This window comes from Panthera tigris, chromosome C2, assembly GCF_018350195.1.
Source record: "Panthera tigris isolate Pti1 chromosome C2, P.tigris_Pti1_mat1.1, whole genome shotgun sequence".
NCBI lineage: Eukaryota > Metazoa > Chordata > Mammalia > Carnivora > Felidae > Panthera > Panthera tigris.
The window spans coordinates 76,206,789-76,222,564 of record NC_056668.1 but is presented as its reverse complement, the minus strand read 5'-3'; the positions used below and the strand labels follow the sequence as shown (position 1 = coordinate 76,222,564).

The window sequence follows — 15,776 nt, the reverse complement described above, 5'->3', positions numbered from 1 at the left end:
ATTAATTTTTTTAAATAAGATTATAAAAAAATCAGTTTTTAAATATTTCAAATGCCAGTTTTAATTTTTATATTATGTTGAAAATATACTCCACTTAGTACTTTGTCATTTTTTTTTTTGGTTTATTGTATCTTACAATACAGAGTTTTTCAATTTTAATAGAATGAAATATGACAAGCATTTCTTTCCTATAAGATGTGCACCTTTTGAATATTACTTAAGAAATCCTTACACAGCACAAGGACATAAATATATTCGCCTATTAGATATGTGGTGTTTTTGAAATTATGAATTTAAATGCTTTCAGACACAGCACATTCTCTCGGGTGCACCACAGACCTCACTAGATCTTATTTTCTAAAACCTGACCAATTTCACACATTTCCCCTTAGGTATGCAAGGTTGTAATCCTTGGATTAGATAGTCAAAGAGTAAGATTACAAAAAACTAGATTTCTCAGACTTTAGTCTGAATTATGATTATAGCTATATAATCCCAGTCTAGGCTTTCATGGAAATGATGCCTTGATAGAATTCATTCCAGGAGACTGATAGCTTCTTTTAAGTATGATTCAAGTTTTGCAGAGATGCACTCCAGCACAGAGAAGCTGAATAATTCGGTTTATCACCTGCATCTAACAAGCTTTACAGGAGATTTTGTTTTCTATTGTTATATGCTAAACTAATAAATATTGACCATGATGTATGTGACCCTCAGATGCTGGACGGGAGACTGGCAAATGCACATTTTATTCTGGCTGTGACGTTGATGCTATGGAGTTCAGGAAAAGTACGCTCAGTGGATGTAGCAACAGAGGTAATGGAAACTAGCTTAAGGGACCATATATTTTTTATGATTATAAGCCATTTCTACTAATGTTAGAAGCAGATACTGCTGACAAATAGATGCCTTAATAACACAAAACTGATGAAAAAGATATTTTTTCTACTGTCTTGACCTCACTGTAAATTCAGAGAAATCCAACTGAATGTCAAAAAAAATAAATAAATAACCTGGAAGTAATAAGTATTAGTATTCTTTGAACAGAAAAAGCATAAAAGAAAATTCATAATCATTTCAGTCATATTTTTAACTAAATCAATTACATCAAGATGAAGTGCTTTTGTGTGAAATTTGAAGGTGTTACGTGTGAAAATTTGAGTAGCTTTGGCCAAACTTTGTATTACGGTACAAATGTTTTCTTGTTGCCATGACTAAAGCACAAATAAAAAGAAATGTGAGGACATCTCGACACAGAGAAACATTAAGTTGGCTTATTTGATCTTATTAGAAAATAGTCCCTGTACTTCTTAAATAACAAATGAGAGCCTGAAATGCATTTTACCAAAGAACAAGTTTTATACAAGTTCTATGATTTTTTTTTCCTGAGGATTAAGAACATCTTAAAATTTTTAATGTTTATTTTCGAGAGAGATAGAGAGACAGAGCATGAGCCGGGGAGGGCAGAGAGACAGGCAGACACAGAATCTGAAGCAGGCTCCAGGTTTTGAGCTGTCAGCACAGAGCCTGACATGGGGCTCAAACTCACGAACAATGAGATTATGACTTGAGCTGAAGTCAGAGATGCTTGCTTAACTGGCTGAGCCATCCAGGCACCCCATGAATATCTTTAAAAAGGAAGAAAACTCTGTTTTGTATGGGCGTCAGTTGAAAGAATGATAACATTTTTTTTGGAGGATGCTTTGAGAGATAATAAAAGATTTCCTATCTTTGTCCTTTGAAAGTTTTGTCTCCTGCTCTTTAGAATTTCTTTCTCATAATAGCATCCTTCCCTTCCCCAGTGTCTATGATGTCAAGCTTTTGTAGGGAAGTGGTAGATGTTGAGATTTTAAGAGGAGTTTAGAACACATTGTGGAGTTTGCAATGCAAATAACAAGAGGTATGAGATATTTCTTATTTTATTTCTACAAGATGGGAGTGTGTTTGGAATAATTAACTTCATGGCAGTATTCAGGATAGAATAGAAAAGGGAGAGTTAGAAGATAGAGAAGCAGGTTATAAGATGATTAACAATATACACTAAGCAGTGAAGAGGAGCTGATATAAATCACTACTGATGAGAATACGACAGAGCAAGAGAGGGGTGCCTGGGTGGCTCAGTCCGTTAAGCGTCCAACTGTTGATTTAGGCTCACGTCATGACCTCACTGTCACTGCCATGACGTCACTGAGCCATTGTTGGGCTCTGCACTGGGCATGGAGGCCGCTTAAGATTCTCTCTCTCTGGGAGGGAGGAGGGAAGGAAGGTAGAAAGGAAAGGAAGGAGGGAGGGAGGGAGAGAGGGAGGGAGAGGTTTTTCAGGAAGAACTGTCCAGACTTAGTATAGATTTGGTTGGTTTAAGAAAGAAGAGGCTCAATAGATTGAGTGTCAGACTATATGTATTTCACAAGAAAGTTGCTGGGGCCAATGATGAAAAGGCTGGAAAATGCTACTCTTTCATTTTACTGGGGAAAATGAAGAACATAGAGAATGGAGGAAACAATCTAAGAAGAAAGGCAGAAAGTGAAGAAAAAGAATCTTGCCAAGACCAAGAGTCTTGCACAAGGAGGAATGTGATTAACAGGGGGGCAGGGAGGAGGTTCCTGGAGCTGATTTCTTCCCACAAGGGAATATTCTCACTTTCTTAGAAAAGAAGTAATATCCCCTGGACTCCACAATGACTAGAGACTATTAATAAGAACATTTTTTTTAAATGCTGTGATTGGGCTTAGGAAAGGAAAAGACAGGCTTCATAAATGACACCCACACTTCTATGACTTGAATGAAGTGTCAAGTGCCAATATGTGAAACAAACAGATAAGAAATTTCACATGAGAGGATAAAGTCATTGGGATATTTCTGACTCACTGTAGATGCTCATTAACAATGTGGTATTATTGCTTGTGAGAATGCAAAATGGTACAGCCACTTTGGAAGATAATTTAGTGGCTTCTTACAAAACTAAACATACTCTTATCATATGATCCAGCAATTGTGCTCCTTGGTATTTACCTAAGGAGATAAAAACTTACGTCCACACAAAAACTTGCACACAGATATTTATAGCAACTTTTATTCATAATTGCCAAAAGTTGGAAACAAACAAGATATTCTTCAGGAAGTGAATGGATAAATAAACTAAGATGCATCCAGACAATGGAATACTGTTCAGTGCTAAAAAAATAAAATAAAATGAGCTATTAAAAAAAAAAAAAACAATGTAATAAATCACATGGAAAGCGACAGTAAGCTTCCTGAGAGCAGAGACTGGATTTTGTTCATTTTTGTGTCCCCCAGGTCTGATGCAGAAGCTGGTACATAGCGGATGCTTAATAGCTTGAATCAATAAGGTATGAATGAAAGGTAAAAAGAAAACAATGTGAGGTTTGTTTTTTTTTTCAAATTTCATTCCATAAACATACAGAAATCTACTGAGTACAAACTATGAGCAAAACACTGACCTAAGCATTGAAGAGAGCAAATAAAAAACTAGTTTAGACACAGTTATTGCCCTCAGGTTATTCACAAGTTAATAAGCAATACAAATATATTGTAATCAATCTAACACAGGGAAAATGTCATGCGTACAATGATGAAAGAAGTATAGATAAAGCGCTATGGGAATGATAAGGACGCAGTTGTTACGGAAAGAGTCTAAAAGAATGCTCAGTTAATATACTAAATTTTAGAGACAGACCTATAAATTTTTATTTATTTCCTGTGTGGGTGTGTGTTGTTGTTGTTGTTTTAATTGCTTTTGGACATACCTCATCTCTATGCATTTTTGTTCCCAAACGTCTTTCTCTCGGGAGCATAAATCCACAAGAAATCAAGTTTCATGGCAAGCATGTCAGCTAAAGGTAGCAAAAGCCAAAAGCAGATGGTTATACATATTTGAGGTTTCTTTTTCTGAATGAGTGGAATCACCCCCTCCTGCCCTACAGGCTTTTGATTCTGGAGTCATAGATGTGCAGTCACCGCCCACAGTCAGGGAAGAGAAATCAGCCACTAACCTGGCAGCAAAACTCTTGCTTCTTGATGAACTTGTGTCTCTGGAGAATGATGTAATTGAAACAAAGAAGAAAAGGAGCTTCTCTGGTTTTGGGTCTCCCCTGGACAGACTCTCGGCTGGCTCTGTCGATCATAAAGGTAAACAGAGGTAAGTGAACTCTTGAAGAAGGAACATTTTTATTTTTTAATCCTGCCGCTCTAACTCCAGAAACAGAATTCCACATAAGAAAAGATGATGAAAACCTTGGAGGTAAACATATTTGTAAACATTAAATGTTTACATTCAGTGTTTTAGCTAAACATTAGCTAAACATTAAATGTTTTAGCTAACTTGTTAGTTTAAGCATAATTTGGGAAATAACTGTTGAGGAAGTAAAATGACTGCTACAGTATGTATGAATGTTTTTGTCATACTTTCATAAGGAAGATTTCATTGCATGCACATGTAAAATAGTTATTATAAGACATTACAGGTTTAGGAGGTGAGGGGGGATCTCTGCTACCAGGGGCATCATTTAACACAAAAGTGTTTTGGTGAAATGTTCCCATTGCTTAAAAGATTAAAGAAAACTCCTCAGCAAACCCTGAAAAGAATTTCATCATCTGGCACCCCACTTTTTGATGCACTCATTTCCATGTCCTTTGCTCCTGTCTTACGTGCTTACTTGGAGTTTTAGGATTTGTCGCATTTGTCCATGATTCCATGACTTTGCTGTGCTCCATGACTCAGCAGACAGGATGCAATTTGCTGGACTTACATTCTGAGAGTCTCAGAACTACATGAAGAAATAAAATCACCACTTGGGGGCTGTAATTTATCCTACTGTACTTAGAAAATAATCCCTCACCTAGGTTTTGAAATCCAGACCCTATTTTAAATAAACAAATATATGGGGCGCCTGGGTGGCTCAGTCGGTTAAGTGTCCGACTTCGGCTCAGGTAACGATCTCGCGGTCCACGAGTTCGAGCCCCGCGTCAGGCTCTGGGCTGATGGCTCAGAGCCTGGAGCTTGCTTCCGACTCTGTGTCTCCCTCTCTCTCTACCCCTCCCCCGTTCATGCTGTGTCTCTCTCTGTCTCAAAAATAAATAAACGTTAAAAAAAAAATTAAATAAACAAATATAAATTAATTCAACTTATGTCCTAAGCATTGTGTTGGGTTCTGGTGGAAAAGAGGAGGGAAGTATAGTCTTTTCCCTCAGAGAAATCATATACTAATAAGAAATATGAAAATACTTATAATGAATTACAGTGCAAAACAAGAAGAGATATGTTTAGAGACAAATGTATGAAGAAGGCCATGGAAATCCAAGGAATAAGTGAAATTTTAGAGGAGAAAATTTTGTGCCTCTTAATAAATGTTATTTTTTTGATTTCTGGATCTTGCAACATAGTCTAGTAAATAATTGAAAAATCAATATATAGATGTTATATGTAAATATTTAAATATAAATTTATAATAGCATAAACACCATATATACTAAACACATATTGCATCAATACCATAAATACATATAATCCATTTTGAGGCTTCATCCTAACAATATCTTTAGGACGTATTATAAGAGGAGACTATATTGGGAGATATAATCTATCTAACACAGCTCAGCTTGCAAGAAATAAAGGGAGATTGACAAGTATTTAATACCCATTTGAACAGATTTTCACATATAAAGGCTACAAATAAACTATTATAAACATTTAAAAAATTAGGGAATATTGTTTCCATGAGCACTTCTTGGAGAAGGATACTAAGTGAGTTTCTTTGAACATCTGGAATGACTTGAGAGATATCATCATAAGAATTGGTGGGACCATAACTGTATAATTTAAGAGAAATGAGGGTTGCAAGGAAAAGAGTGCCATGTGCTATGATTATAGTATGACAATATAGATTCATCAAATATCTAACAATTCAGGAAAAGTAGTGAGAGCATATACAATTCAGAATGAATTTTGATTATTTCATGGCTATTGAGAATCAAAGTGATCACTACAAATAGTTACTTGGAAACATGGAGAAAAAGGGGAAAAAAAAAGATTTCAAACTAAGTTTAATGAATATTTTACTGAAGAATAAAAGAAAACAACTGAAGAGAGCAAGGACCAAGATTTTCATATTAAAAAATAAGAAAGAAATTAAAACTTTCTTATAAAAAAAAGACAGCATAAAAAATAAGGAGTATTGAAAAACTTTATATAAAATATTGGCATATATAAATACAACATTTACAATATGATAGATTCAAAAAATACTGATTATGTCAATAAATGTCAATAGATGTAACTTTTCTATTAAAATGTGAATGTTTTGGGGGTGCCTGAGCGGCTCAGTCAGTTAAGTGCCCAACTCTTGATTTTGGCTCAGGTCATGATCTCACAGTTCATGAGATCCAGCCCCACCTGGTAGTCTGTGCTTGCAGTGTGGAGCCTGCTTGAGATTCTCTCTCTCCCTCTCTCTATGCCCCTCCCATACTCCCACTTGCTAGCATGCACACACTTTCTCTCTCAAAATAAATAAATAAGCATTAAAAATAAACAAATAAGTAAAATGCAAGTATTTTCAGATTGGCTGATAAAGGGAAATCCAACCCTTTTCTGTATTTAAGATACACAACTAAAAATAAAGATATTTAGAAAGGTTGGCAATAAAAGAATGGAGAAGTTATACCAGGAAAAATTACATTAAAATAAACTAAAATAAAAGAAATAAAAACATAAATAAAGAAATAGATAAAAATTTAAAAAGAGTATACCAATGTTTATCAAAGATAAACCACAGGGAATGCCAGGAAATAGAAAGAAACATATTAAGAATAGGAGACTTTAATTCATTTCTTAAAATCCAAGGCCGATTATATATTTAAAATTTATAGAAGACATATACAATATAATCCATAAAATGGAATTTGTAGATCTATTTGGAACTCTGAACTTCAATAGAAAATATAGCATCTTCTGAAGTGCATATGGAGTATTCAAAAAATTTACCGTATCTGAGGTGACAAACAAACCCTCTAGGAATTCTAAAAAACAGTATATTAAAAAAAATTCACTGACTGAAACACAGTGTGACTAGAACTTAATAACAAAACTAGAAAACAAGAAGTCATTTTTACCTAAAAGTATAAACCATGTCATTAAATAACTATTGGGCCAAAGAGGAATACAAAATAAAATTATACGCTTTGTTCAAGATAATAATAATGAAAATGTAATATTAGGGGCACATAAAGCAAATATCAGATAAAAATCATCATTATACCAATAAAAATTAAAAGTAGAAGTAAAGCAAAATGACACACAAAAACATCTAGAAAGAACAGCAAAGTAAGTCAAGAAAAGCCATGAGAAAAAAAAGGAGAAGGTCAGAATAACGACAAAAGCTGAAATCAATGTTTGTAAGCAAACCATAGTGTATAAAAAATAAATGTAAAACTGTGTTTCTTGAGAAAAATACAAGCCACTAGTTAATCTAAGCTAATTAAGAAAAAAGTAGAAAGTAAATTCACAAAATTAGAAGTGACAAGATGGAAACACCAAAACAGAGAATCTTTAAAAAGAGAACTACTTTGCTCAACTGAATACAAATAAACTGAAGACCTGTAAAATGGATAAAATTTTGGAAAAATATGATTTACAAACATTGACCCCAAAAGAGACAAATAATTCAATTACCATGGAGGTTTTTTTTTAATTTTAAAAGAGCTTGCCAAGAGAAAGTAGATCTAGATATTTTCATATGAGAATTTTATCAAATCCTAAGGTATCAGATAATCCCAAGGTTATCTTACCTTTTCAGATCATAATAAAGTAAACTTTCTAAGTTCATTTCCTGATACAAATATAATATTGATCCTCAAATAATAAACATTACATTCTTAAAAGGAAATTTTAGATTCATGTCGTTTATAAATATCAGTACAAAAACCAGAGATATGAAGTTAATAAGTAGAATCCAAAACTTTAAAAATATAATACATCTAAACCAATTGGGCTTATTCCGGGAAAGTGTCACTCAATATTAGGAATTCTTTTAATGTAATCCATCATATAAATAGAGCAATGGAGAAAAAGCATATGATTATATCCTTAGATGGCAGAAAAGGCACTTGACAAAATCTAGCATTTATTATATTTTTTAAAGTACAACAAAATGAGAACTGACAGATATTTCCTTAACATGGTGTGTGCATATGTGTGTGTGTATATGTGAGTATTTATGTACACCTCAGCCCAAAGCCTCTATCTTACCTAATGGTGACATGTATGGGAAGTTTTACTAAAGCGAGGAATAGGAAAACCACACCCATCATTTCTACTATAATTTAGAAATGCCTTTAAACAAGAGAAAACATTTAGAGACATAAGAATTGGAAAGAAAAAAGTAAAATTATTTTTATTTACAAATGAGAAGCTGGAAAACAAAGATAATGGAAAAACTACCACAACAAAACCCTTTTGATTAAAATGCAAAGTGCATAAATACAGAAAGCTAATAGTACTTCTATATTACCGGCAGAGGTCAGATAGAAGATAGACCTCATTTATAATTGCATTAAAATAGGAATGTATCTAGGCATACAGTTAGCAAAGAAAGCTCCTTCCTCAGCCATAAAAAAAGAATGAAATCTTGCCATTCGCAATGATGTGGATGGAGCTAGAGAGTATTATGCTGAGCAAAATAAATCAGTCAGAGAAAGATAAATACCATTTGATATCACCCATATGTGGAATTTAAGAAACAAAACAAATGAATGTAGGGGGAAAAAGAGAGAGGGAGAGAAACCAAGAAACAGACTCTTGACTGTAGAGAACAAATTGGTGGTTACCAGGGAGGGGGAAAGCAGTGGGGGGATGGGTGAAATAGGTGATGGGGATGAAGGAGTATACTTGTTTTGATAAGAACCCGGTGTTGTATGGAAGTGCTGAACCACTATATTGTATGCTTGAGACTAATAATCCCCTATATTTCCACTAACTGGAATTTAAATAAAAATTTTAAAAATGTTCATATACGAGCATATATGAGGAAACCTCTGAGAATAATGCTGAAATGCAAACAGTGGATTGAACAAATGGAGGCTCGCACTGTGTTCCTGGCATAAAAAGACACAAGAGCAGAAAAGATGGCAGCTCTTCTTAAGTTAAATTGCAAACTTAACCTAACTGCAATAAAAAATACCATCAGGGTTCTTTTTGGATCTAAAGAAATTGATTACAAAATTAATTAGAAAAAAATTAGAAACTAGCATAGACAGAAAAATCCCAAAGAAAGAGGAAAGAAGAGCCCTACTAAATATTTTAATATTTTCCTTTCTTTACAGTAGTATAATAATAGCCCATGGATAGACCAAAGATAAAACCACCACCAAAACAACAAAAACAGAACAGAAATTCAAGAAATAGACACTAACTTTATTTAAAAAGCAGCCTCACATATTACTGAGTGAAAGGATAGATTCTGAATAAATGACTTGGAGATATGGAAAAAAGAGATAAAACTGATCCCTTCTCAAACCATACATTATGATAAATTCCAAATGAATCAGAAATTTAAGTGAGAAAACAGATGAATCCATATAAGTACTGGAAGCAAACATTGGTGAGTTCTGTTCAGAGATAAAGCGTTCCAAATTCTGATGCAAAATCCAGAAAATCTCAGGAAAAAAATAAGGAAACACTAGATACATTTGATGTTTACATTTTTTTAAGTTTCTATGGCTACAGGTATCATAAAGCAAAGTAAAAAGAAAAATAATAAATTAGAGAAATGCTTATAAGTTACATCAAAGTGTTAACAACTTTATTATATATAAAGAACTTTTAAAAATTGAGAGGAAAAAGAACAATGCTCAAGAATGAGGTAAAAATAGTTCATGAAAAAACAGATGTAAATGATGCAAATCACATGAAAAGATGCCACCCATTATCATAAGAAAAAGGCATATTAAAACTTTACTGGTATACTCTTCTTGTGCGTATTAAATTGGCAAAAATTCACTGAAGAGACAGAATAGTTTTGCTTCTAGATCCTCCTAGTAGGTAGATTTTCAGGAAATATGAAAGACAGAGGAATCACTTCAGACACACAACAGGGATGAAAACAGCAAAAGTCAGATTATAGGAAACTGCAAGACAATCCAGTTTCTCTGGTAAATAAATTACATGGTTTTGAAGAAAAAAAAAAGAGACAGAGGTGAAAGAGGATCCTAAAGATTAAAGCAGAATAAAACATTTATTAACCAGTCTCAATTTGGGGGAGTACTGATTCAAATAAATGATTTGTTTAAAAAATAATTTATGTGAGAAACAATTGTGAATGTGAGCAGGCACTACTTGATGATTTTAAGTAATTATTGCAAAGTTTTCAATATGAAAATGGTACTGCAGTAACATTAAAAGTGAGAGAGATTCTCATTTAAAAATTTGATTGAAAGTATTTATTTTAGAATCACTAAATTCTATTCCTGAAACTAATATTACACTATAAAAAAAAGTACTTATTTTGGATTTGCTTCAAAATAGTACAGGAATGAGAACCGAACAGATGAAACGAGATTTGCCTAATTGCTGATTGTTGATTTAGACTGAGAGATACTTGGGAACTTACTATACTATTCTATTTGGCCAATGTCTAAAATATCCCATGATAAATTGAATGAAAAAAGACTACACAGTGCAAGAAATAGCAGATTATATCTGGCAAAAGAATAAATAAATTCATCATATGAGAAGACTAAGGAAATGACTTCAGAATGTCAAAAGAGATAGATAACAGAATGAGAAATTGTAACCTATAAATTAACCTAATGGGAGTGTAGGGGGACAAAATAGAACAGAAACAATCACTATTTAAGGAGACGGTGGGTGTTTTTCAAGAATTATCCAGAAATGCTAAAAAAAAAGATTTTTCATATTTAGCAATAATAACAAACTTTGACTGAAATAACTAGTACTGCTGTTGAAAGATTAATTGGATTAAGAACAATTATTCTGTTAAGAGAGATTCATGTACGATATGGTTTACAGGCTTGAACATTCAGAGCATGTTCTTGGGAGGGTTCAATAGCATGGTGTGGGCTCAATATCAGATAGAGATAAGGAAGAGGATAAGAAATGAAATTGGGAAAGAGATTTGGGGCTACTCAGGGATGCTGTGTTCAAAATGTAATGCAAAACCCATATACACTTATAAGGTATCTCTGAAGCTAGATTGTGAAGGTCTTATCCACTGAAAGCCAGAAAGGATTTTAGCAACTGATGATCTTATGTGGTCAAAAATCATAATTATCTATTTTCTTTTTTTCTACCTTTCTCTTCACTTCTAACTACTTCCAGATGTTGGAAATGGGTTAAGTAGAACTAATACATTTGCACGAGAGTTTCCCCATGAACTTGAAAAGTTGAGAATCTCCCTTAATCTAGACATTTTACCTTGTTTCATATCTGGAATTAAAATCGGAGACAAGACTTTTCTCTACTCTATGGCATAGCAACAAAGGTGACCTTCAATGTCAGGAGTGTTTTATGTAGAATTTATTTAGGGGGCGCCTGGGTGGCTCAGTCGGTTAAGTGTCCGTCTGACTTCCACTCAAGTCATGATCTCCTAGTTCACGAGTTCAAGTTCCACATCGGGCTCTGTACTGACAGCTTGGATCCTGGAGCCTGCTTCAGATTCTGTGTCTCCCTCTCTCTCTACCCCACCCCCGCTCATGCTCTCTTTCTCTCTCTCAAAAATAAACATTAGAAAATTTACAAAAATTATTTAGAATGACCTATACACATTAACAATTTTCCTATAGATGTAATTTATTTATGCATTTTATAATTTTTTTCAATAGTTGATGTCTTAGTCTTTCAAATGAAATTCAAAAGGCACATCTTGTGAGGTTTTTTCAGGATTTATTTTTTTAGTAGGAATTCCTGCTCTTAGTCTCAAAGTAAATATTAAATTTGTCTTGTATATTAGAACGGTGGAAAATAATGGGAAATAAGTAATAGCTCACGCATAAAATATTTATCTACACCTTCTTAAATTTTAAAAGAAAAATAATTTTAGATTTTTTCAAAGTGTAATGATAACTGAAGATTAAAGATTAAAATTTTCAATCATCTGGGGTGCCTGGGTGGTTCAGTCAGTTAAGTGTCTAACTTTGGCTCAGGTCATGATCTCACGCTTGGTTCATGAGTTCAAGCCCCATGTGGGGCTCTCTGCTGTCAGCACAGCACTACTTGAAATGATTGTTTCCCCCTCTTTTGCCCCTCCTCTGCTCGTGCTCTCACTCTCAAAAATAAATAAGCATTTAAAAAGTAAAATAAAATAAATTTTTCAATCATCCATTACAAAAATCATTGTTATCATTGAAATATGTATAATAAAGTGACAGGGAAAAATGAATATTTTCACATATGTAGTATAAAAAGACACAGTTCAGAGTTTTGCAACTATTTTATAAAAAGAAAATCCATAAAAATTATAGTAATTTTGCTTGGGAGGCCACATATAAGGTTAATTGCTGGTCTTTTGTTGTGTTTGATACAATAGCTTTGGTCCATTAATCCAAGTAGCTTTAACCGCTTCCTTATTTATTTTTGAAGCTTTCACAAAATTGTGAATTAGCATATTATTTTAACACACTTTCTTGTTGCTTATAAACCCCTGTGGTTTTCATGTGTATGCTATCAAGATTCTTTCCTCTCAAGCATGCATTCTCTACCTTCTCATGTTCACCCAGAGAAGGACATAGGTATGAGATCTATTTTCATACGGTAGCCCCAAGATTTCATTCATCACTTAATCCAGAGATTCATAAACTTTTTTGGATGGTGGGCCACTTTGGTAGTTTGGTGAAACCTATGGACTCCTTCTCAGAATATTGTTTTTAAGTGGATAGTATTTGTAAGAGTTCAAAGGTTACCATACATAGAAACAGAATAACCAGAAAAATGTAAAAGTAATTAGTAATATAACAACATATAGGCTTATTTGTTAACATATAAAATAAGCTGCTTTAGAGACAAGTCTAAAAAACAACAATCATTTCAAGTAGTGCTGAACATAAAAGCAATTTCAAAGTTTCTACAATGGCTGAAGTATGATCTGAACGTATCTGTGATTTCTATTTGTGACAAAGGTCTAGGTATTGTGATTTGTTCCCTGCATTCTTATTCATATTTTAACAAGAGGGTAATGAAACTGAAGATGTAACATTTTCCAACATCTATGGATCCCTGAATTATATTGGTGTATGACTCCATATTTAAAAACTGACTTTCAGGCATATGACATGTATTACTTTATTCTCAATTATTGTAAAATATTTATAAAAGAAAAGTTTTAAATTCTGCTTATGAAAAACTTCATAAGAGATGGAAATGGAAGGATAAATGAATGATTGGGGGGAAACAAAAACAATCAGGAAAAGTCAAACAGAACAATGTCTATGTCAGATCATATTAAAATGAAGCAAAGAAACTATTGGTTCTATTTTGTATGATGCTTAACTTTTTTTCCACCTCAACTTGACACCAGCTTCATTTTCAGATGGATGTGCAAATTACTTTAATTCTCAGGGCAAAGTTAATTATGCTTTGAAGACCAAAGTATTTTCCTAATTCAGTTCATTTGTTTAAAGCCTGAAGTTAATGAATGGTTTTCTCATTTATGCAAGTAAAACAAAGCAGCTATGATTATATCCCTGGCAAAATAGCATCTACTGTCTGACCCTTTAATAGAAGATATACTAAAATTGGCCTGGAATTTCTCTAAATTCCTCACTCCTTCACACAATGCTGAGAATACCTTGTAGGAAAAAAAAAAACAATACTAATACTCTGCATTTACTTATTATAAACATTTTTACAACTGTTATTGCTTGAATTCTCTCATTAATATTTTGAGGTCAGCAAAGCAAATAATGTTATTGGGTCAGTCAGGGTTTCTGGAGGAAACAGGCAGCATATGTAAAGTAGGAAAATTGAAGAAGGGTTTGCTCACAAGACTTTTCACAAAAGACTGAGTATAGGGGAATCATAATGGATTTATACACTGGCCTGAAGACCATACAGAAGAGTTGAAAGAATCAGTGACCTTCAGTCAGAGGGAAGTGAACTTGCAAGGCAGGGGAAATTATCCTGATCTCACTTTCAGTCTCTTTACAACACTAACCATTGCCTACCCCAAACCAAACCCAGAGAGCAAAGGAATTTTTATGTGATCCAAAGAGGTTAACCTCCCAGACTGGATGTCAAACGAGACAAGGCAGAGATTGACTCTGGCAAACAGACAGAAGATACCCAGCGTAATTATACACATTGTACAGATCCAGGTCAATAAACTTTGCTCCAGTACACTGCTATTATAACCACTTAATTCAAAGAGAAGGACTCCATGGGACAAACTCAGAAAAAACACTTTAATTCCCACCCACATGCACCCACCACCCATTCAGTAGGAGTTGTTTCGTACCACTTGGATAAAAACAAAGGCAGTGCTACAACTCTACTGGTCCCAGTGAAATAATAAAAACCCCCCTGGTTACTTTTATTAGAAAAACAACCATATTTCAGTCATTTAAATAACTATTCTTATGTCTTAGCCTGAATTATAAATATGATTGAAGTTTCTCCTGTCCCCAGCTTAGGCCCCATTCATGCTGTAAAGCTGCAGTGGAAAGGGGGTTGCTCGTCATCAGTTTATCCTCACCCCTTCCCCTACTACAGTGGACTGCCTTCTGCCTCCCCAGTCTTAGGGATGGCAATGCAGAGAGATAAAGAAAAATCTGATGTGACTGATACTATCATGACCTGGCTTTATTACTCTCTGGCCTCGGTAAATGCTCAAAGTTGATTTTTGTTAGGTCATCACTTGACTCCCTCTGGGAACATTGATATAGACACCCTTGCTTCCTGCAATGTCTCTCCCCAGGCAGGTCAGTTTGCCCCTCATCCTCATCGTCCTTTTTCAGCCTCTTCATTTAACACCACCACCAGCCTCCTACTGAGGTCGCCTGACAGATCACCTCTGGCAGCAAGCCCCTCAGGGAAGATGCCTCTTATAATTAACCTTGGCCAACTCTACCCACTACTTTCTCTGCGTCTCCACCACAGAAAACCCATGCCCTTGATTCCGGTCACTGAAACTGAAGCTGTCCTTATAGAAACATCTCTTCATTGCTGCCTAGAGCAAACTGTCACAGATTCTTGCTCTTTAGATTTCATTGACATCGTTCTCTCAGGCCTGCCCTCTTCCACGGGCTTATGTCAAGCTAAGTTGCTTTCTTGAAGCCTTCCCTCTATAAGAGGAGGTAAAAAAACACTGTTCTCCAATAACTCACTCCACAGAAATTCTCCTTCCTCACCTGTTCTATCTCAGTCCTTTTATTGGATTCAAGTTGGGAAAATCAGTTTGTAGGAAACCCCTTTACAAATACTGCATGAGTCTAGCATTTCACTTTGGAATGCAAGAGGAAATACTTGCCACCTACTTCTGTTTTTCCCTCAGCTTTTTGAGGCCACTGCTGAAACTGAGATAGAAAAAAAAAATTAACATTCTGGTATATGTTGGGTTTTTTTCCAACCCCTATAATACCCTAAGAAGATATTATTATCCCCATTTTCTTTGCATATTTTCAGGGAGACAAAATGATTTTCCTGAGATTACCAGCTGGAACACTAGATTGTTTAACACCAAGCCTAATGAATTTCTAGGTAAGAAGCAGCTTCTGATGAAGAAATTGAATTTCTGCATGAAAAAGGCACATTA

The 15,776-nt window shown here is 34.4% G+C and overlaps 1 protein-coding gene across 10 annotated transcripts in view; it reads left to right on the top strand.

Moving 5' to 3' along the window:
- Nucleotides 1-15,776, top strand: part of OSTN (osteocrin) — a 230,697-nt gene that overhangs the window by 200,495 nt on the left and 14,426 nt on the right. For all 10 annotated transcript variants that reach the window (XM_042956506.1, XM_042956505.1, XM_042956504.1 and 7 more), the window contains 2 exons: nucleotides 718-816; nucleotides 3,945-4,159. In XM_042956506.1, coding sequence (XP_042812440.1) covers nucleotides 718-816; nucleotides 3,945-4,159 — 314 coding nt within the window. The remainder of the gene's footprint in view (nucleotides 1-717; nucleotides 817-3,944; nucleotides 4,160-15,776) is intronic.